General features: G+C 45.4%; 1 protein-coding gene across 1 annotated transcript in view; it reads left to right on the top strand.

The window, feature by feature from the left end:
* LOC308548173 (DNA mismatch repair protein Msh3-like) overlaps positions 1-23,744 on the top strand; it is a 70,542-nt gene that overhangs the window by 22,212 nt on the left and 24,586 nt on the right. The window contains exon 6 of the mRNA XM_081119287.1: positions 11,209-11,320. Within this exon, the coding sequence (XP_080975413.1) occupies positions 11,209-11,320 (112 nt within the window). The remainder of the gene's footprint in view (positions 1-11,208; positions 11,321-23,744) is intronic.

The following is a 23,744-nucleotide window of genomic DNA, read 5'->3' as shown; positions in this document are numbered from 1 at the left end:
TGCACACCTCTCCTGCAGCGGAACCGAGTTCTGGAAGAGTAAGAGCCTGCCCTCAGCGGCTGGTGTCCTGATGTCTCACAGTCTTACTAGGGGTCCCTTCTCAGTGCGCAAGGTTTGTGAAGCAAACTGTTCCCGATGGATTCTATTTCTGAATGAAGCAGAGGATTGGCCACAGCCTGTGCACTTGGTGTGTGTCCAGGTAAAGCCCTTCCCACTGAGGAATCCTTACGCCTGTTATTTATGGCTTCTTAGGCTTCTTCAAGTGGCTTTTTGCTGCTTGCAGCCGCTGATGCTGTAGGTAGTGGAAGGAGGACAGGTAGTGCTGTGCCGCAGAGCATCACGTCGGAAGTGTCGCAGCCACGTGTGCACGCATGTTTATACATACCTGAACACACACCGGGACATACTTATTATTACACGTAACATCCAACTTTCGGTGTGACGTAACGATCAGAATCTGGCTTTGCAGTCGGAACCCCTGGCTCCCGCCCGCCCTCTGTCACTGACTGTCCTGTGCTCTCACTTACGTCTTACATATCCATACAGACACGTAAGAAGTAAAGTTATGAACTAGTAATGGGATAAATCTTCAAGTTATAGAGAGTCTTTATTGAGATGTAGTTTTAGCAAAAGCTACCTGAGTAGTAAAAATATGTCTTAGTACATCACTGTAAAACTTTATGGTGAACTCCTAGACTTAGCAGAAAATTAACACATTTTTAGAGTATCCACTGTATGCAAGTTTCATCCTAGATTTTTCAATTTGATGCTTCCCCTTGTTCTTTTGGCATCTTCCAGTATATATTTCAAGAGGCTCCTTGATTTGCATAAGGGAAATTTGAATCTCTGTTCTAGGCGTGTCCTTCAGCTTCGGATCAGACAGGCATGGGGTTTTGAATATCTGCTCAGTTATTTAACATCTGACCTTCAAGCAAGTTTCTTAACCTCTCTGATACTCAGTTCCTACATTGACAAAATAATAACCTGTCTCTCAAAGACGTTGTACAGATTAAATGAGATAAAGATATATGAAAGCAGGACCAGGCAAATGATAAGCACTTAGTAAATAGTAACTGTTTTACTGAAAGATGTTTAATTATTCAAAAATCAGAAAGAATTAAGTATGGTAAAAATTCTTAAAGTATGATAAAAAATTTTATTTTTAATAAAAATATCTGAACTTAAAAGGTTGTTAGTGTCTTTCATACCCATAGTAATTTATTATATTTTAAAAATCGTTTTTAGTTTTCTGTCAGTGCTCAGTCTTTTGTCTCTAAGAATACAATAGGCATAGTCATCTTAAAGTCTGTGTCTGATCGTTCAAATATGTGGAATCTTTGTGAGCCTGTTCTGTTCTCTTTGTTTCTGCTGGTTCTCTCTCGCTCATGTATCTCCTTGAATGTCTCATTGTTTAGATTATCTATGGGCATTGTATTTGCAAAATCATTTGTAGAAATAATTTGATGGTGTCTTTCTTCTGAAAGTCACATTTGCTTCCGTTAGGCATCTCAAGACACATAACAATCTGGCATCACTTAATCCACATCTGGGTGTAAGATGGTCAAGATGTCAAAGACTGCACCTCTTACTGCAAATACACTCTAACACCTGGCATGACACCCCGAGTGTCTCGGCCTAGAGCAGAGATGTCACCCACCCTCAGCCTATGTCTGACCCCAGATCCGGGCCTGGTCTTGTTACTTACCAGGTGCCTTCAAGTAGCTGTTTTCTATACTTTACCCAACTTTTTATTTGTCCTCAATAGGATTGTTCCAAAACACCTATTCTATCAATAAGGCAATTTCAAGAAATATTTCACATGCTAAAGTACTTCAGAAACTGCATATCATATATTTAGAAAATTCCACCTGAAATTTTTTAATCTGCTTGTTTTTAAAGATAAGAACAGTCTCCCGGGAAAATTAATAACCAAGATATGATATATCTTTACACAGAGTATAAATCAAGTAAGAATGCTGTTGACAAGTAGAAATTTCCGTTCCTTTTTTTTTTTACCTTTATTGTTGAAAATACTACAGATGTCCCATTTTACCCCCATTGATCACCTCTCCCCGCATCCACCCCACCCCTAGGCCTTCCCCAGACCAATGTCTGTGTCCATAGGTTATGTTTATAAACATGTAAGTTCTTTGATTGATCTCTCCCCTCCCACTCCCCCATCCCCATCCCCATATTCCCTCTAAGATCCCTCAATCTGTTCCATGCTTTTATGTCTCTGGATCCATTTTGTTCATCAGTTTACTTTGTTCATTAGATTCCACATATGAGTGAGATTATATGGTACTTGTCTTTCTCTAACTGGTTTATTTCACTTAGCATAATACTTTCCAGTTCCCTCTATGCTGTCTCAAAGGATAAGAGATCCTTCTTCTTTACAGCTGCATAGTATTCCATGGTGTGAATGTCCCACAGATTTTTTATCCACTCATCTACTGATGGGCACTTGGGCTGTTTCCAGATCTTAGCTATTGTAAACTGCGCTGCTATGAACATAAGGGTGCATAAGTTCTTTCTGATTGGTGTTTCAGGATTCTTAGAATATATTCCTAGAAGTGGGATCACTAGGTCAAATGGTAGGTCAATTTTTAATTTTTTGAGGAAAATCCATACTGCTTTCCATAGTGGCTGCACCCATCTGCATTCCCACCCCCAGCAGTGTTCCCCTTTCTCCACACCCTCGCCAGCACTTGTTGTTTGTTGATGGCAGCCATTCTGACAGGTGTGAAGTGACATGTCATTGTGGTTTTCTTTTTTTTTCTTTTTTCTTTTTTTTAAATATATCTTTATTGATTTCAGAGAGAGAGAGGGAGAGCGAGAGACAGAGATAGAAACATCAATGATGAGAGAGTCATTGATCGAGCCCGCAATCCGAGCATGTGCCCTGACCGGGAAATCTAACCCCGATCGCCTGGATCCTAAGTGGACGCTCAACCGCTGAGCCACGCCCGGCCGGGCTGTCATTGTGGTTTTCATTTGCATCTCTCTGATGATTAGCGACATTAAGCATTTTTTCATATGTCTCTTGGCCATCGGTATGTCCTCTTAGGAGAAGTGTCTATTTAGATCCTTTGCCCATTTTTTAACAGGATTGTTTGTCTTCTTTTTGTTAAGTTGTATGATTTCCTTATATTTTTTGGATATTAACCCTTTATCTGGTGTGTCGTTGGCAAGTATGTTCTGCCATACAGTGGGCTCCCTTTTTGTTTTGTTGATAGTTTCTTTTGCTGTGCAGAAGCTTTTTATTTTGATATAGTCCCATTTGTTTATTTTCTCCTTAGTTTCTCTTGCCCTAGGAGAGGTATCGTCAAACATATTGCTACAAGAGATGTCTGAGATTTTGCTGCCTACGTTTTCTTCTAGGATTTTTATGGTTTCACATCTTACATTTAGGTCTTTTATCCATTTTGAGTTTATTTTTGTGTATAGTGTAAGTTGGTGGTCTAGTTTCATATTTTTTGCATGTACCTAGCCAATTTTCCCAGCACCACTTATTGAAGAGACTGTCTTTACTCCATTGTATGGTCTTGCCTCCTTTCTCAAGTATTAATTGACCATAATGGCATGGGTCAATTTCTGGGTGCTTTGTTTTGTTCCACCGATCTATGTGTCTGTTCTTGTGCCAGTACCAGGCTGTTTTGATTACAGTGACTTTGTAGTATAACTTGATATCTGGTATTGGGATCCCTCCAACTTTGTTCTTTTTCAAGATTGACATGGCTATTTGGGGTCTTTTTTAGCTCCATATAAATTTTCAAAGTGTTTGTTTTAGCTCTGTGAAATATGCTGTTGGTATTTTAATAGGGATTGCATTGAATTTATAGATTGCTTTCGGTAGTGTGGACATTTTAACGATGTTAATTCTTTCAATCCACAAACATGGTATTTTTTTCCATTTGTTTATATCTTCCTCTATCTCTTTTTTCAGTGTCCTGTAGTTTTCCAAGTATAGATCTTGTACATCTCTGGTTAAGTTTATTCCTAGGTATCTTATTTTTTTAGTTGCAATGGTAAATGGGATTCTTTTTTTGGTTTCTCTTTCTGCAAGTTCATTATTGGTGTATAAAAATGCCATCGATTTCTGGGTGTTAATTTTGTATCCTGCTACCTTGCTGAATTCATTTATTAAATCTAGTAGTTTTTTGGTGGAGTCTTTAAGGTTTTCTGTGTACAATATCATGTCATCTGCAAATAACGACAATTTTGTTTCCTTCTTTCCAATTTGGATGCCTTTTATGTTTTCTTCCTGTCTGATGCCTGTGGCAAGGACTCCCAGAACTATATTGAATAAGGGTGGTAAAAGTGGACATCCCTGTCTTCTTCCTGTTCTTATTGGAAATGGTTTTAGTTTTTGCCCATTGAGTATGATATTGGCTGTAGGTTTGACATATACAGCCTTTATTATGTTGAGGTATGATCCCTCTATTCCCACTTTGCTGAGAGTTTTTATCAGAAATGGGTGTTGGATTTTGTGGAATGGTTTTTCTGCATCTATTGATACGATCATGTGATTTTTGTCTTTCATTTTGTTTATATGATGTATCACGCTTATTGATTTGTGAATATTATACCAGCCTTGTATCCCTGGAAAAATCCCACTTGGTTATGGTGTATGATCTTTTTAATATGTTGCTGGATCTGATTTGCTAATATTTTGTTGAGCATTTTAGCATCTATGTTCATCAGGGATATTGGCCTGTAATTCTTTCTTTGTAGTGTCTTTATCTGGTTTTGCAATTAGGCTAATGCTGGCCTCTTAAAAAGAGCTCAGACGTGTTCCTTCCTCTTGGATTTTTTGGAATAGTTTGAGGAGGGTAGGTGTTAGTTCTTCTTTGAATGTTTGGTCAAACTCCCCTGTGAAGCCATCCATGCCAGAGCTTTTGTGTGCTGGGAGCCCTTTGGTCAGCAGTTATTGGCTTATGCAGGTCTTCTGACTCTTCTTGATTGAGTTTTGGCACGATATATTTTCCTAGGAATTGGTCCATTTTGTCCTGGTTGTCCAGCTTGGTGGTATATAGTTGTATTTCTGTTGGATCAGTTGTTCTTTCACCTCTTTTGTTTTTGATTTTGTTTATTTGGGTCCTCTCTCTTTGTTTCTTGATGAGTCTGGCTAAAGGTTCATCAATCTTGTTTATCTTTTCAAAGAACCAGCTCTTGGTTTCATTGGTCTTTTGTATTGTTTTTTAGTCTTTATGTCATTTATTTCTGCTCTGATCTTTATTATTTCTTTTCTTCTACTTACTCTGGGCTTTTCTTGTTGCTCTCTTTCTAAGTCTTTAAGATGTATGTTTAGATGGTTTATTAAAAGTTTTTCTTGCTTTCTGAGGTAGGCTTGTAGTGCTATGAAGTTCCCTCTCAGGACTCCTTTCATCATTTCCCATAGATTTGGAGTTGTTGTGTGTTCATTTTCATTTGTTTCCAGGAAGTTTTAAATTTCTTCCTTGATTTCTTTGGTAACCCATTCACTGTTTAAAAACATGCTATTTGGCCTCCTTGTGTTTGAATGTTTTTTAGTGTTTTTATTGTGGTTGAATTTTAAGTTTATGCCATTGTGGTCCGAGAAGATGCTTGTTATGATTTCAGTCTTCTTGAGCTTGTAGAGACTTGTTTTGTGTCCTAACATGTGGTTTGTCTTTGAGAATGTCCCATGTGGACTTGAGAAGAATGTATATTCTGAAGCTTTGGGGTAAAATGTTCTGTGAATGTCAATTAAATCCACCTGATCTAGTGTGTCATTTAGAATCACTGTTTCCTTGTTGATTTTTTGTCTGGAAGATCTATCCAGTGAAGTCGGTGGGGTGTTAAAGTCCCCAGGTATGACTGTATTGCTGTCGATCTCTCCCTTAAAGTCCTATAGAAGTTTTTTTATATATTTAGGTGCTCCTATATTGGGTGCATATATACTTATCAGGGTTATATCCTCTTGTTGGATTGATCCCTTTCATATTATGTAGTGACCTTTCTTGTCTCTCATTATAGTCTTCATTTTGAAGTCTATTTTGTCCAAGTTTTGCTACCCAGGCTTTCTTTTCATTTCCTTTTCGTGGAAAATTTTTTTCCATCCCTTCACTCTCATCCTGTGTGAGTCTTTTGTTCTGAAGTGGGTCTCTTGTAGACATCATATATTTTGGTCATGTCTTCTTATCCACTCACCCACCCTGTCTTTTTATTTGGGCATTTAATCCATTTACATTTAAGGTTATTATTGATAGGTACTTATCTATTGCCATTTTAATTCTTTATTCCTTTGCTTCTCTCTTTCTCTATTTCTCATTCCTATTACAGCACTCCCTTTAACATTTCCTGCAATGCTGTTTTGGTGGTGATAAACTCCTTTAGCCTTTCTTTGTCTGGGAAGCTCTATTTCACCATCTGCCTTGAATGATAATCTTGCTGGATACAGTAGTCTTGGTTTCAGGTCATTGTTTTGCATTACCTTGAATACTTCATGCCACTCCCTTCTGGCCTGTAGAGTTTCTGATGAGAAATCAGCTGACAGCCTTACGGGAGCTCCTTTGTAGGTAACAGCTTGCTTTCCTCTTGCTGACTTTAAGATTCTCTCATCTTGAATTCTTGGCATTTTAATTATGATGTGTCTGGGTGTGGGGCTCTTTGGGTTCTTCTTGCTTGGGATTCTCTCTGCCTCCTGAACTTGTATGACTTTTTCCTTGACCAGGTTAGGGAAGTTTTCTGCCATTATTTCTTCAAACAGGTTCTCTCATCTTGCTTACTTTTGACCTCCTCTGGCCCTCCTATGATGCGAATATTGTTAATTTCATGTTGTCCCAGAGCTCCCTTAGACTCTCCTTCTGTTTTTTAATTGTTTTTTCTTTTTGGATCTCTGATTGAGTGATTTTTTTCTACCCTGTCGTCTAATTCACTGATACAGTCCTCAGCTTCCTCTAATCTGCTGTTTATTCCTTCCAATGTATTCTTTATTTCTGCTATGTCGTTCTTCATTTCCTTCATAGTTTCCATATCTTTTTTACATGCTGTTGAGCATCCTTACAATCAGTATTCTGAACTCTATATCTGATAGGTTGCTTACCTCCATTTCATTTAGCTCTCTCTGGAGACTTCTCTTGTCCTTTCATTTAGGGCTTGTTTTTTTTGTCTCTTCATTTTGGATGCCTGTTTGGGTTTGTTTCTAAGTATTAGGTAGGCCTGCTAGGACTCTCAGTCATTTTATTTTATTTTATTTTATTTTATTTTATTTTATTTATTATTATTATTTTTTTAATATATCTTTATTGATTTCAGAGAGAGGAAAGGAGAGGGAGAGAGAGATAGAAACATCAATGATGAGAGAGTCATTGATCGAGCCCACAACCCGGGCATGTGCCCTGACTGGGAATCGAACCCCGATCGCCTGGTTCCTAGGTCAGCGCTCTACGGCTGAGCCACGCCCGGCCAGGCTCTCAGTCATTTTACATGGTCTCTAGCGCAGGCCAGTATCAGACGCAGTTTGTGACTGGACCCATGTACCCTGTTTGGAGCTATCAACAACCCACAGCTTGAGTTCTCCTCTGCTGGTGTTGGGTGAGGTTGGACAGACCCAAGATGCATACCAAAGTCTGCTTTTCCAAGGTCCAGTTCCCAAAGCAGATCAGGCAAAGACTCAAAACACTCTGAGGTCTGCCTTTGCCTGCAGGCTGATTAATCTGATTTTCTTAATGAGCCTCAGACTGTAGAAGCTCCTGGGAGTAGGGCAAGAGGTTTTCCAGCAGGGTGGGGCAATTGCTTCCCCCATCAGGCCAAAGCTTCTGGGAAGGCAAGTGTCTGCCTCTGCAGTATGGGGGAATGACTCGCTCCAGGAATCCAGAGGCCTGCCCTTTGAGCTCCATGTCCCTGGCCCATAGCCCTAGGTTCTCCTCACACAGCTCCAGTCCACTCTGCCCTCCCTCTGCTGGATCCTAAGGTGAATGGCTGCACATGAAACTTTGTGTGTTGGCTTTTTAAGAGGGAGCGGAGCCTGCATTTCCAGGCTTTCTCTCCCTGGTAGATAGAAACCCAGATGCTTTTCAGGGCCAGATGTTATGTAGGCCCCTGTCTCAGGTCTGGTGCTCTGGGCTGGGGAGCCCAGCCTTGGGTTTAGGCCCCAGAGTCCTCAGTGGGAACCCCCACAGCTGAGATCTCCCTGTGGACCTTCAGCTGCTGCGTGTGGGTGCCCAGCCAGCCCTCTGGTGCCTCTGCACTTCCTACCCGTCTATGTGGTCTCCCCTTTTCCTCCTTGGTTATGAGGGTGCTCTCCAGCTCATCTTCAGTTGCAGTTGGTTATTCAGGGTGGTTTTTCTATAGTTTAGTTTTAAATTCTGTTCCGTCCAGGGAGAAAGTCAGTGTAGCTTCCACTCAGTCTGCCTCCATCTTGGAATCTCCCACTTGAAAATTTTTAAATGAACAATCATGCCATAGCCTTAAGTAGTGTGATCAGTTTTTTCTTTTAGCAGCCATAAAATTGATTGCAAATAGCCTTGGAATAGAATACTTTTATCTAAAATACATTTTAAGCTAGTACTTAAGTATCTGAAGTTTTGGGGGGATTTTTTTGTAGGTTTCCATCTTGTTTAAAGATTTTTGTGCATTTGAGCTGTTGCAGTGAGTTCAGATTGATTGTTTGACGTCATTAGTTGTATCTTTTCTTCCTATTAAGACAGTTTGTCAGCTGTAGGCAGAAGTTCCTATTCAGGGTCTCCCTGCTCAATTGAATTCTGGCTATTATACTGTTTTTACTAATGTAAAACATGTTCTTCTTCTCTGGGGCAGTTAAAAGAGAAGTAATTTTTAAAATACAAAGTAAAATAAATAAATTTATTTATGTTCAATATTTCAGTCTTTCCAGGCAGCACCCAGATTTCCTGAGTTCTTCAATGACATAAGATTTCATCAGCATGATTTTTATATCTTTTTTCCTATAACTACCCTTTCCTAGTGTATCCTCTCAGCTCTGTGAATTATCGTTTGCTCCTTACTCTATCAGGAAGTGTTTTGTCATATATAATTTTTATAGCAACGAAATAAGTCATTGTAGACTTTAGAGCAGAACAGATCACTCAAAATTTATTCTGAAGTGAAACCTCCCTGGAAAGCCATGTCAATGTCATGAATATGACACATTGATTTTACTTGGCAGAGCCCCTCAGAGTTTTGGAACTGATATCACTTACAGATGGTTTTATTTTTTTCTTTTACAGTTAATTCATAACTCATTAAGATAAAAATTCTATTTTTAGACTTACACTCTAAAATTTATTTATTTATTTATTTATTTATTTTAATATGTCTTTATTGATTTCAGAGAGAGGAAAGGAGAGGGAGAGAGAGATAGAAACATCAATGATGAGAGAGTCGTTGACCGGCTGCCTATCCCACAACCCGGGCATGTGCCCTGACCGGGAATCGAACCCCGATCGCCTGGATCCTAGGTCGACGCTCAACCACTGAGCCATACCCGGCCGGGCACACTCTAAAATTTAAAAACTGTCCTTTTCCTGTAATTACAAATGTCTCTTTCGAAAGGATGGTTTTAAATTGCTTACTCAGAAGCTACTTTAGTCACTTTCTTTGAGGAATGTGAGTGTACATTCTTAGGGTTCTGTTAGCCAGATATATTAAGAAGAATTTAAGTATTTAGGAAAGTAGTATTTCTTGGTGTTATGAGTAAGTTCAGAAATGTACTTGTAGCCCGGCCTGCGTGGCTCAGTGGTTGATCATCAACCTAGGATCCAGGAGATCGAGGTTTGATACCTGGTCAGGGCACATACCTGGGTTGTGGGCTTGCTTGATCCCCAGTAGGGGAAGTGCAGGAGGCAGCCGATCAATGACTCTCTCATCGTTGTTTCTCTCTCTCTCTCCCTCCTCCTCTCCCTTTCTCTCTGAAATCAATAAAGACAATTTTTTTTTTAAAAGATGTGAAAACTCTGTGTCATAGAGCTTGAGGAGATCACTGATAGGGTATTATGATGAAAATGACCAACAAGTGGCCAAGGAATTGATGAAAAGATCTTCAACCTTAGTAGTCAGTGAAGGCAAATGAAAACAATGAGATAGCACCTCACCACCACATTATGAAATATTAGAATCAATACCAACTTAGGTGAAGATATGAAAAAACAAGTTAACATTCATATCCTGCTGTTGGGAAGGTAAATTGATACAGCTACTCTTATCTACTAAAATTTTTTTTTAAATGCATACCCTATGACTTAGAATTTCCACTCCAGGAATTTCTTTTTGCTTAGAGAATACTTGAACATAGGCGCATGGGCACATGTGTAGGGTTGTTCATTGCAGCATTGCTTGTAACAGTGAAAAATCTGAACAGTCTAAATATTCAGCAACAGAGAACAGCTCGCTCATCTATGCAGCAGCTTCCAAAGAATGCTGAAGATCTGATAAATAGATAAAGCTATAGACTAAAAATACCATTACAGAACAAAACTAGCAAAGCAAAAAAATGTTTTAGTAGCAAAAAAATGTATCAAAGGCCATAGAAGGGTGTTGAATGAAACAGAATATGAAAATTTTGAGGCCTTCTGTCCCCAAGTCCAACATCAATGTGATCATTAAATCTGGAAATGATTTTACATGACTTTTTTCTTATTACTAAAATGACTTAAGTAGCAGTAATCTGAACTGTACTTTTTATTAATGAAAGTATCTTAGAGAATAATAGAAATATAGAAATAAAGGGTCCTGTAGACGTAGATCTCAGTAGTGGAGCCATCATAAGACTCTACTAAAGTCTGTGCTTCAGAGAACTGTTATTATAATAATTGTCTTCCCAATGCTTATTTTATAGTTAAAATTTAACTTTTATACTCAAAGACTACATCTTGACATATGCTCCTGAAATTCACACCTAAGGTTTTGTTGTCTGACACACTGACCACAGAAATTTTCCATGTTATCTTAGAGATTTTTAAAGGCTATTTTCTATGCCTAGTAAATTAATTTTTTTTTAATTTTTTTTTAAATATATCTTTATTGATTTCAGAGAGAGGAAAGGAGAGGGAGAGAGAGAGAGAGAAACATCAATGATGAGAGAGTCATTGATCGGCTGCAGCCCGCAACCCGGGCGTGTGCCCTGACCGGGAATCGAACCCCGAATGCCTGGATCCTAGGTCGATGCTCAACTGCTGAGCCACGCCCGGCCGGGCTGCCTAGTAAATTAAAACATGCTTCTTTTTACAGACCAACTGTGCTAGAAGAAAGGAAAATCATCATAAAAAATGGCCGGCACCCTGTGATTGACGTGTTGCTGGGCGAACAGGATCAGTATGTTCCCAACAGTACAAGTTTATCAGTAAGTACATCATGCCTCAGATACATAGAAGGTGATAACATCGATCACAAACTTTTAAATACCAAGTGATGTTTTTTTTAAATTTACCCAAGTTCTGACCTTGGCTTTAAATGGTCTAATCCTTGGCTGTAGTTTTATATTTACTGCTAAATATGGAATTGGTGCCCTTTCCAGTGAAAAGTATTCTGTAGAGGGAAAGATTTAGCAACCAAAGGATTAGTCTTAATTAGTTATCCTAGGTAACCCAGCAAAAAGTTCTGTATTTATAAATGCCCACGGGTGCTAATGAAGTGGGGTCACACGATGGTTTTGCACATTCCTGTTTGTGTGTTGTGTTCTGTGCTCTGTCTGGGCTTCCACTGTAGTCACACGTCCAGTGAGAGACTCACAGATGCTGATTGCAGTGATGAATTTTTGTCATCTGGGCTAGAGTTCTCTTACAGAGCATTAATGATCTAAATACCTGGTCATTTTACACATACTGAGTGCCTGTTTGGCCCCAGGTAGTGAAGCAAGTTTAGGACAGAGAGTGGTAAGCAAGACGGAAGTACCTGCCGCCCTCGCAGGCTGCGTCCCGCGGAGAAGGCAGGCGTTGCGGTAGGGTTTGGGGTGATTCACATCCAAAGGCAGGATGGAGCAGGATGGCAAGAAATCCACCATACTCAGAATGGCAAGCAATTTAAAACTTAGGAATTGTTTATATCTGGAATTCCCATATAACATTTTTGGACCTTGGTTGACCTTGGGTAATTGAAACCATGGAAAGTGAAAGCATGGACAAGGGGGGGCTACTGTACTAGCAGGAGTGACTGAAGCTGGGGAAAGAAGTGATCTTGTGGGATGGCGTGTGTGTGCTACATAGTTTCATCGTCAAAGATAAATAAAGCCATATGCAAATTAAAGCGGTAAAGGTAGTTTTATTTAGTAGTATTGCAGTAGGGTAAAGAGTCTAGCATGAACTGAACTCTCATCTTCCATTTGTGCCGAGGGACTGGGCATTTTAAAGGCGCCGTGAGAACAGGGAGGGGACGGAGTGGGGGTGGGCGGTGATGAGCACATTTCGGGAAGTGGGACCTGACTAAGAGCAGGAAAGGGGACTGGTTAATTGGGGGTTACTGACTGGCACTAATGCTCATACCCTCCCACAGGGACTGGGAAGGAAATGTTTTGTGTTTCAAAGAGATGGTTCTCTATCCTTGAGAGCTCAGTTCTTGGTGGGAGATTTACATCTCAAAGGGACAGAGAAATGAATTATAATTGCAAGCTTTCTGAAGTAACTGCTCTAAGAGAGGGTTCAGGGGCCTATCTGCTTATCACCAGGTTTTGGCTGGAACAAACAGTAAATGCTCCTGGCAGTGCTGTGGCCTTGAGCTGTTAGTTCTGGTCTCTTAGTGGAGAGGGTAAATGAAATGATTTGTACAGAGAAGGTGCAGTTTTGTGTGTTTTGTTTTGTTTTTTAATACATTTTTATTTATTTCAGAAAGAGGAAGGGTAGAGGGAGAGAGAGAGAAGATAGAAACATCAATGATGAGAGAGAGTCATTGATCGGCTGCCTCCCGCACACCCCTTACTGGGGATCAAGCCCACAACATGGGCATGTGCCCTGACCGGGAATCAAACCTCGATCTCCTGGATCCTAGGTTGATGCTCAACTAGGTTGAGCCACGCTGGCCAGGCAGGTGCAGTTTTTATAGGCCTGGTTTGAGGCCTGCTAGCCTTTGGTCAAGGAGAGAGAGTCTTTGTCAACATAGAGTAAAATTAATCTGGTGGTGAGATCAAAGAATTAATATGTAGGGCATAGTGAAGTGAAAGAGGTCCTATCAGAGAATGATATGTGTGGCTTTAAGATTTCAGAGGTCATGTTCTTCTGCGTAACGGCAAGATCCTAGGTATGGCCTCGAGATGAGGAGATCAAGGAAAGGGTTTGGGGAAGGTCATCCATGTGAATGTTGAAATCACCTAAGGTAACTGCAGGATTTGTAGTTGAAGATGCAGGTTGTCCAGATATCAGATTTCAAGGGATGGGGACTGGTGACCCGGAGGTTTGTAGATGTCTTCCCTGAGGACAAGTAAAGATGGGAAAGCCCTAAAGAAGCAGATAGGAGAACCTCTGAACCCTGAGATACATGGGGCAGGATGTGGCAACCAACTCAGCCTCCGAATGAGAGGACTGAGGGGAAGAGCAGCCAGGCGTCGGTTAAGCCAGCGTATGAAGGAAACGTTAGCCACAGAGGTCAGAAACGTAGGTGTATTGGGGAATTTTTCAGACGACAGTGGACGAATGGAAATGTAGGGGAGCAGTTGGAAATTAGGTCAGAGGGAGGAAGCCGAGAACACCAGGGGTGTTGGGACGATAACAGCCATCTCGGGCTGTGAGCAAGGATGGCAAAGATGCTGCCGACGAATTAGGCCAACCACAGGGTAGAGTGGGAGGGAAGGCTTTGACTTACAGCTAGTTTAATGGTACATTTTGATACCATACAAAGACTTTGGTATTCTAACCCGATCCCCAGTACGTATAGACTTGCTCATTCTTGTTAGGGAATTTGTAGATTACTCAATTTATCAAACCCAGTGAATAAGCACTGTGCTTCATTGTCTTTTAAAGGAAGGTTACGTGAATGTGAGGACTCTCAGTTCCCTCCTACCAGTAGGGCATAGCTTTTCTTGAGAAAGTGTATGGTTAGAACATTTAGTCCCTTGATTTATAATTTACTAATAAATCACTTCAGCGTCATTTCCTGTTACTGCCCCGCCCCCAGCGCAGCCCAGTGCCCCCAGAACAGCAGCCAGCTCGACCCCAAGCGTGTTGGCCTCGACATTTTTTGTTTTTTTCCCCTTTTTCTTTTTTTTCTCTTTTCCTCTTTCTTTTAAATAATGTATTATACTATTTAATAAAGTCAGACTTGAGAAACTAAAATAGCTTTCTGCCTAATTGCAAGAATGTTTTAAAGAAACATTGAACTCTTACATTTAAATTATTACAAAATCAATGCAGTGGTTTATTCCAGCAGGCATCTCGGGATGTGCAGCACATCCGACTCTGCCTGTGGTTTTCCAACTGGAGTAGGAGCGGATGGGGAACTGTTGCTGTGGTGACGCGCAGTCTGTTTTGCAGGGTGTGGAGGGATAGTGTTAGAAAGAACTTAGTGTAAACGCAATTTAAAGTATTTTTTAGGTGTTAATTATAAAATATACCCTGAAAATAATTTGCTGAAAGTCAAATGATATTGTTGCTTTTGATAATCAGGTAAGTAAGCAATGGTCTTTCGTCCATGTAAGTACAAGTACACTTTTCTGGAGTTTGTGTTCCATTAACCTACAGTGCTTCCCAGCAAACCAGCTTCCTGCCCTCTTTTCCTCTCCTGGTTTTTAGAAGACTCCCGCCACCCTCCACATCTCATGATCTTGCATTTATTTATGAGTTTTTGTTAGCATTGTTTTATGAATGTATGTTCTTAGGGATCTTGACACTTATTTTGTTCCTGATGCCAGGCTACAAGAAGAAAGAGATGTGACGTGCGTAGCTTCCCTGGCAGGACCATAGCAAAGAGCCAGGCAGGAGGGAGCCGTGGCTCTGAGGGCTGAGGGACTCTGGGTGGGGAGCCCAAGGCCAAGGTGGACGCGATGCCCGGGAGCGGGGCGCGCTGCAGACGCGGGGCTCGGTGACCGCAGCGCGTGTGCGGGGGTTTGGGTTCCGGCTGTCGCTCGGCAGCTTGTGCGCGGCCGGGGGCGGCCGTGGGGAGGCCGGGGGGAGGCCGTGGGCGGCCGGGGGAGGCCGGGGGGAGGCCGAGGAACTGCGGGGGCGGCCGTGGGGAGGCCGGGGGGAGGCCGTGGGAGGCCGGGGGACTGCGGGGGGGGCGGCCGTGGGGAGGCCGGGGCGGGCGGCCGTGGGGAGGCCGGGGGGCGGCGGGGAGGGGAGGCCGGGAGGAGGCGGGGGGGGGGCGGCCGGGGAACTGCGGGGGCGGCCGTGGGGAGGCCGTGGGGAGGCCGGGGGACTGCGGGGGGGGCGGCCGGGGGGCGGCGGGGAGGGGCGGCCGGGGGGCGGCGGGGAGGGGCGGCCGGGGGAGACCGGGGCGCGGCGCGGAGGGGAGACCGGGGCGCGGCGCGGAGGACCGCTCCGCTGGAGGGCTTTGGGTGAAGGCGGGTCAGGGCTCTCTAAACGTACTTCCCTCTTACCTTTAGAACTGAGAGTCACGGCTTAGCCTGAACGTCAAGAAACTGAGAACCCCGCGGCCGCGGGGCGCGGTGCCCGCCTCCTGCCCGGGCCCCGGCTCCGCGTCTCCGGGAGGCCCCGGCGTCCCCGGGCGGAGCGGGGGAGGCTCCCGGGCCCGGGTCTCCCCGCCGCCCCCGCCTCTGCCCTCCGCCTCCACGGGGCTTGTCCCGGCGCGTCCCGTTTGAACCGACGCCTGAAGCCCCGCCCGGAGCCCTGAGCCCGCGGCTCCTGCGGGGCCTGGGGGCCGGGCCGAGCGCCCCGCGGCCCGCGCTCGAGGGCGGCGCCTCCTCCGTCTGCTGCTGGGCTGGGGCAGAGCGAGGCTTCGTGACCCGCGGGCGGGTCGGCGTCGCCCGGCCCTGGGGGCGCTGGGCGCCGGTGCCTGCGGCCGGGGGCGGGGAGTGCGGCGGGCGGCCGCGAGCTGAACTGCGGGAGGCGCCCCCCCCCCCCCCGCGCCGCCCCGGGCTCCCCTCGAGCGCGTCCTGGGCTCTCCGCGAGCGTCGTTTTCAGGGTGTCGGGGGCAGGGGACACGGGGTCCCGCGTGACCGCCTTGCGCCCGTGGCGAGCTGAGGCGCGGGGGGCTGACCTGCGCTCCCGACGGCCGGGTCCCGAGGCCCCGCGCCCGTCCCCCCGCCGCGGGAGCCCCCCAGTCGCGGGGGGGGGGGGGGGGGGGCGGGGCCGGCGCCGGGGCGCTGCCCGGGGCCCGCGGTCCCTGCCGCCCGATGGGTCCCTTCACCAAACGGCCCCCGGGTGGCCGGGTTTTTACAGCGGTCACGGTGGAGGTTTTTGGTTTGTGTGTTTTGCTTTTGCTTTTAATATAAATAACACAGATTCACCTTATGGGGGGGGGTGAACGACCTCAGGTTGTGCAAGGGAGGAAACCGAGCCCAGTGTGCGAGCCGGAGGCTCCCCAGGGTGCGGGGACCTTGGCGTCTCCCCGAGGCCCCTGCAGCCCAGGGGCGCTCGCGGGGCGGGGCAGACCCGGCGCCTGGCACAGCCCCCCGCGATCAGGAGGGGGCTCCGGGGGCGGGCAGACCCGGCGCCTGGCACAGCCCCCCGCGATCAGGAGGGGGCTCCCGGGGCGGGGCAGACCCGGCGCCTGGCACAGCCCCCCGCGATCAGGAGGGGGCTCCCGGGGCGGGGCAGACCCGGCGCCTGGCACAGCCCCCCGCGATCAGGAGGGGGCTCCCGAGGCGGGGCAGACCCGGCGCCTGGCACAGCCCCCCGCGATCAGGAGGGGGCTCCGGGGGCAGGGCAGACCCGGCGCCTGGCACAGCCCCCCGCGATCAGGAGGGGGCTCCGGGGGCGGGCAGACCCGGCGCCTGGCACAGCCCCCCGCGATCAGGAGGGGGCTCCCGGGGCGGGGCAGACCCTGCGCCTGGCACAGCGCCCAGAGATCAGGAAGGGGCTCCGGGGGCGGGGCAGACCCGGCGCCTGGCACAGCCCCCCGCGATCAGGAAGGGGCTCCAGGGGCGGGGCAGACCCGGCGCCTGGCACAGCGCCCCGCGATCAGGAGGGGGCTCCCGGGGCGGGGCAGACCCGGCGCCTGGCACAGCCCCCCGCGATCAGGAGGGGCTCCGGGGGCAGGGCAGACCCGGCGCCTGGCACAGCCCCCCGCGATCAGGAGGGTCTCCCGGGGCGGGGCAGACCCGGCGCCTGGCACAGCCCCCCGCGATCAGGAGGGGCTCCGGGGCGGTGCCCACGTGCTGAGGAGCGGGAGCTATGCTGAAGCTGGTGAAGATGGGGAGGCGGGGGCCACCCCGTTTCCCAGGATCGGCTTTGGCCACATAAAAGCTGAAGACTAGTTGCAGCCATAGCCACGAGCTGTGGGCTTTGCGCCCGGCTCCCCCGCGGAACAGCCGTGACATTCCTCTGAGTGTTGAGCTCAATTTAATTCCATGTCTGGGTTCTTCTCATAGATTGTGCTATAAATGCGTTTCCCACGTGGCACGATCGTTGCGTCATCTTATTAAAAATGAGAGGAAATGCTCGGGCACCGGAACAGCCCCGCTGCCCGCGGGGCCCGCGGGGCCGCCGAGCCGCTGACCCCGCGCGTCCTCCCGCCCGCGTCCGTCTCCGCGGAACGAAGCCGCGCGTGCCCGCGGCCGCAGATGGGCCGCCCCGGGGCCCCCGTCGCCCCCCCGGTCTGGTCGTCCTGACTCCTCGCGCTCGGCCGCCTGTGCGTGGGGGGCGCGTGCCCGCGGCCGCAGATGGGCCGCCCCGGGGCCCCCGTCGCCCCCCGGTCTGGTCGTCCTGACTCCTCGCGCTCGGCCGCCTGTGCGTGGGGGGCGCGTGCCCGCGGCCGTGGGGCGCCCCGGGGCCCCCGTCGCCCCCCCGGCTGGTCGTCCTGACTCCTCGCGCTCGGCCGCCTGTGCGTGGGGGGCGCGTGCCCGCGGCCGTGGGGCGCCGTCCCAGCCGCGCGCTGCTTTTCCTCCGGCCGCCCGGGCGCCTCCCGCCTGCACGGGTGAAACGGGGGCGCTGGCGCCCGGCCCGGGCGTAACTGGCCTCCCCGCGTCTCAGCGGGCAGCCGGCGGCCGCCCCCGCTCGGGGTTCGCGGGTCACCTCCGGTTTAAAAGGGGAGGAGGGGTGGGCCGCGCGCGACCGCAGGAGCTTTCTCTCGCGTCTCTTACTGAACCTGCCATCGGCATTATGGGAATAAAACACTTGCCAACATTTCAAAAGCCTGCAGCTCCTATGAAAATAGGTCTGCCATGATCCTTGTTTAAGACAGATGTCCGTGTTTGTACCTGTCGCGGGAGGAAGCATTTTCTGCGGAAAATTAGCTGATGCCCAAGTCTTGCAAATTAACGTGAGTGTTTTCTCTGCGGTGCATCTTTCCACCTCCGGGGCCTCCTGACCGTCACTCTGGTGCAGTCGGCGACGGATCCAGGGAGGGACCCGAGCAAGGGCAGCCGGCCTCCAGCTCAGCAGCAGCTGGGCCTTGACGTCCGCGAGCAGGGACCCCCGAGTCTGTTCGCCTAACAGCCCCTTGCCACCCGAGTAGCTCTGCATTGCAGGGCAGGGTACTTGGCTCTGAGCACTTTCTCGCCTGGGACGGGGGAGGCAGTAATACTAGCACAGTAACGCTGGCGTTAGCACACGGGACCGTGAGAACTAAATGGTCTGTGGGAAATCATTGGCACAACGCCTGGCACTTGACCTTATGACACCTTAAAGCGTACCTCTCCTTTCCTCCCACGGAAGATCACATTAAATGTGGAAGTCGATTAGTTTCTCAAAACTTACTGGTTTGGATGCAGTGTTTGACGCTTGATACACAATGCTGAGATCTTATGACTGACACTCTGCAGGCAGACATTGCCAGTACTAAGGTAAAAACTTTAAGGAATGGACTTCTAGCTGCTCCAAAGGTTCACGAAGACAGTAAATGCCACCTGGAAGTATAGTCCCCTTAGTGCAATACTTCAGCTTTTCTTTACTGCCACTCATCCACTCAGCTGTGGTTTCTTGAGAACTTGCTCTGGGTGTGGCATCCTGCTCGGCGCATGGCACAGGCTGGGTACTGCCAGGTCAGTCCATTTTGGTGCATTCCCAGTCATTTCAGCCCGTTCCAGAGTGGGTGAAAAGGAAGTTTTTTGCCGATTATTAAGACAAATTATTTACAACATAGAATACCATAAGATAGTCAAAAGGCACAAACTTACAGTTATACGATAAATAAGGTCTAGGGAGGCAACGTACAGCCTGGTGGCTACAGCTGACATGCTATAGGATAGACAGGAAAGTTGTTAAAAGAGTAAATCCTAGGAGTTCTCATCACAGAGAAAAATTGTTTTCTTTGTATCTATATGAGAAAATGGGTGTTAGCTGAACCTATGTGTAAGTCAAAGCATCATGTTTGTCAATTATTTCTCAAGAAAACTGGGGTGGCCCGGCCGGGCGTGGCTCAGCGGTTGAGTGTCGACCTAGGATCCAGGCGATCGGGGTTCGATTCCCAGTCAGGGCACATGCCTGGGTTGCGGGCTGCAGCCGATCAATGACTCTCTCATCATTGATGTTTCTATCTCTCCCTCTCCCTTCCTCTCTCTGAAATCAATACAGATATGAAAAAAAAAAAAAAGAAAGAAAACTGGGGTGGGGGAGAAATTCTTCTTTATTCCCAGGATTATAAAGATATTCACCTAAAAGTTTTTATAAATCTTTTAAAGTTTTACTTTTCAGATTTAGGTCTTCATCTTCCCAACATTTTTTCTTGAGTTTTCTCTAGCATTTCTTTCTGCATGTCATTGTAGAGTCCACTTATCCAGTTCTTTGGGGGGGGGGGAATTGAGATTCTTATTGGAATTACATTGACATCTATAGATCAATTTGGGGAAAAGTTCATATCTTTATCTGGATGTGACAGAGTTTGTTTCTCCATGAATATAGTATACACTTAATCTGGTTTTCTGTAAGTTCTCTCAAAATTTTAAAATTTTCTCCATAAAGGATATTTACATCTTTGGTCATATTTATTACTCAGTTTTTTTTGTGTGTGTGTTTTTTTTGCTATTTCAGTCATAACTTTTTTATAATTATATTTCCTAATTGTTGCTCTTATGGAAGAGTGCAGTTGATTTTGCATTTTGAGCACTTGTATATTTTTCTAGGGTAGATTCTGAAGAGAGGAATTGCTGGGTGTTATAGACCAGTATATGGAACCTTTAACTGTACTGGATATTTCCAAAGTGCTCTCCACATCCTGCCAACACGCTGCATGAATAGATTTTCAAACCTGTGGATAATTTGTTGGCTGTGCCTTCAGAATTTTTTACTATTCCTATATCTTTATTCTTTCAAATGAATGTTACAAATCACTTTTAGGGTTCTTGAAAAACACTACTGATTCCATTTTTTTCCTGATTAATAATATATTTTTGTCCTTTTGTTTCTTCCTCTATCTTATTCACATCCTTTGCCCGCTTTTCCATTGTCTTGATGTTATTAATATGTAGGAGTACTCCTTTGTTATATGCCTTTTCATTTTGAGTTTGATGACTTTTTTTAGCAGGTTGTTTTTCTAATTACATGTGTTTCCATGTCTTATTTTGGTATACATTCGTGTTGGACATACACCTAGGAGCAGAAGTGTTCAGATCTGTTTTCAGCTTCAGTAGATTCTGCCAAACAGTTTTCTAAAATAGTGTGCAGTGTACTCCCAAACAGCTCTATATAAGAATTCCAGTTGTTCTATATCTTTGCCAAAGTTTAATATTGACAGTTTTGGGGGGTTTTGTTATTAATCCTCAACTAAGAATATTTTTTTCCCATTGATCTTTTAGAGAGAGTGGAAGGAGGGAGAGAAAGAGAGAGAGAGAAACATCCCAGGTGAGAGAGACACATCGATTGGTTGCCTCCCACATGTAACCAAGCCTGCAACCGAGGTGCGTGCCCTTGGCCAAGATCGAACCCGGAACCCTTCAGTCCACGGGCCAACGCTCTAACCACTGAGCAAAACCAGCTAGGGCTGTTGTGTGTTTTAACTATAGCTATTTCGTACCTATGAAGTGATGTCTCTATGATTTGATTAGTGTCTTCTCAAAAGATTTGAAGTTAAACACCTTTTCATAAGTTTATTGGCCATTTGTATATTTTCTTTTCTCATGTTCTTTTAAAATTTTGACCATTTTTCTAGGGGTTTGTAGGAGTTCTTTATGTATACTGTTCACTTTTGGAAATGTGTAATATGTATTCTGATCTGCAGCTTTTCATTCTCTTAATGGCATCATTTGATGAATAAGGAGTTCATAATTTTAAGACACTCTAATTTTCCAATGTTTTCCTTTATAGTTAGTTGTGATTTATTATGTTTTAAGAAATCTTTGTCTAACCCAAAGCAAATTATAAATTCAGTGCAATTCCTATTAAAATACCAACAGCTTATTTCACAGATCTAGAACAAACATTTCAAAAATTCATATGGAACCAAAAAAGACCCCGAATAGCTGCAGCCATCTTGAGAAAGAAGAACAGAGTGGGAGGAATCACTTTACCGGACATCAAACTGTTCTACAAAGCCATTGTAATCAAAACAGCCTGGTATTGATACAACAACAAACATAGAAATCAGTGGAACAGAACAGAGACCCCAGAAATAGACCCACGCCATTATGATCAGTTAATATTTGACAAAGGAGGCAAAAGCATATAATGAAGTTAAAGACAATCTCTTCAATAAATGGTGCTGGGAAAATTGGACAGCTACATGCAAAAAAATGAAACTAGACCACCAACTTTCACCACACACAAAAATAAACTCAAAATGGATAAAAGACTTAAATGTAAGTCACGAAACCATAAAAATCCTGGAAGAAAACAGGCAGCAAAGCCACAGACATCCCACATAGTGGACTTTTCACTGATACATCTCCTAGGGCAAGAGAAACAAAGGAAAAAATAAACATATGGGACTACATCAAACTAAAAAGCTTCTGCACAGCAAAAGAAAACAGCCTCAAAATACAAAGGAACCCCACGGTCTGGGAAAACATATTTGCCAAGGATGCATCTGATAAGGGGCTAATTTCCAAAGTGTACAAAGAACTCATAGCACTCAGCATGAGGAAGACAAACAACCCAATTAAGAAATGGGCAAAGGACCTGAATAGACACTTCTCCAGAGAGGACATACCGATGGCCAAGAGACACATGAGAAAATGCTCAACGTCACTAATCATCAGAGAGATGCAAATTAAAACCACAATGAGGTGTCACTTCACACCTGTCAGAATGGCTTCATCAACAAACCAACAAACGCCATGTACTGGCGAGGGTGTGGAGAAAGGGGAACCCTAGTACACTGCTGGTGGGAATGCAGACTGGTGCAGCCACTGTGGAAAACAGTGTGGAGGTTCCTCAAAAAATTGAAAATGGAGCTGCTGTTTGACCCAGTGATTCCACTCCTAGGAATGTATCCTAAGAATCCTGAAGCACCCATCAGAAAGAATATATGCTCCCCGATGTTCATAGCAGCGCAGTTTACAATAGCTAAGATCTAGAAACAGCCCAAGTGCCCATTAGTAGATGAGTGGATAAAAAGCTGAGGGACATTCACACCATGGAATACTACGCAGATGTAAAGAAGAAGGACCTCGTACCCTTTGGGACAGTATGGAAGGACCTGGAGAATATTATGCTGAGTGAAATAAGCCAGGCAGCGAAAGACAAACATCACATGATCTCGCTTATACGTGGAATCTAAAGAACTTAATAAACTGATGAACAGAATAGATTCAGTGACATGGAAGCATGGATCAGACTGATGAATGTCAGAGGGATGGAGGAGGGCGGGTGGGTGGAGGGGGAGAGAGTAACCAAAGAATGTATATGCAGATATGCACAACCCAAGGACATGGACAGTGGTGGGGAGAGGGACTGGGGAGGGGGAAGGAACGGGGTGGAACAGGTCATTGGGGAGAAAAAGGGACATCTGCAATATTTTAAACAATAATAAAAAAATAAAAAAGGAATTTTTGTCTACCCCAAGGTCATGTTTTTTCTAATAATTCATTGTTTTTCTTGTCTTTCAAACCTGTAATCCACCTGGAATTGACTTTTGTTTGGGATGTAAGTTATAAAATCAAGATTCTTTGTTTTTCTATATGGATACCCTTTTGACCTAGCACCAGTTATTGAAAATGCCATCCTTTGTCACCTTTGTTATAAATTTAGAAACTAGATACACGCAATCTGTTTCTGGACTCTTCTGTTCCTCTGGTCTCTTCGTATGCCTTTGTGCCAGAATTATACTAAGTTAATGCAACATTGCAGTATGGAGCCTTCTAGTCTATGAACTGGTATATACCTTCTTTTTTTTGTTTTAATTTGTCTTTATTGATTTCAGCGAGAGGAAGGGAGAGGGGGAGAGAGAAACATCAGTGATGAGTCATTGATGGGCTGCCTCCTGCGCACCCTCCACTGGAGATCGAGCCCAAAACTGCCCTGACTGGGAATCAAGCCTCGGTCTCCTGGGTCCCATGTCCATGCTCAACCACTGAGACACATGGTTTATTCCTTCTTTTAAGTAGGTTTTCTTTCATTTCTTCCAATAATGTTTTGTAGTTTTCTGTATAGAAATCTTGTTCATTTTGTTAGATTTATTTCTCAGTGTTTGATTTTTTTTTTTTTTATATTGTGGTAAATTATATCATTAATTACAATTTTTCAATTGCAGCTAACATGTAGAAATAAAATTGACTTTTGAATACTGAA

The sequence above is a fragment of the Miniopterus schreibersii genome, assembly GCF_964146895.1.
Source record: "Miniopterus schreibersii genome assembly, chromosome: 18".
NCBI classification, from domain to species: domain Eukaryota; kingdom Metazoa; phylum Chordata; class Mammalia; order Chiroptera; family Miniopteridae; genus Miniopterus; species Miniopterus schreibersii.
The sequence above is the reverse complement of the archived record's forward strand: the minus strand, read 5'-3'. Positions and strand labels throughout refer to the sequence as shown.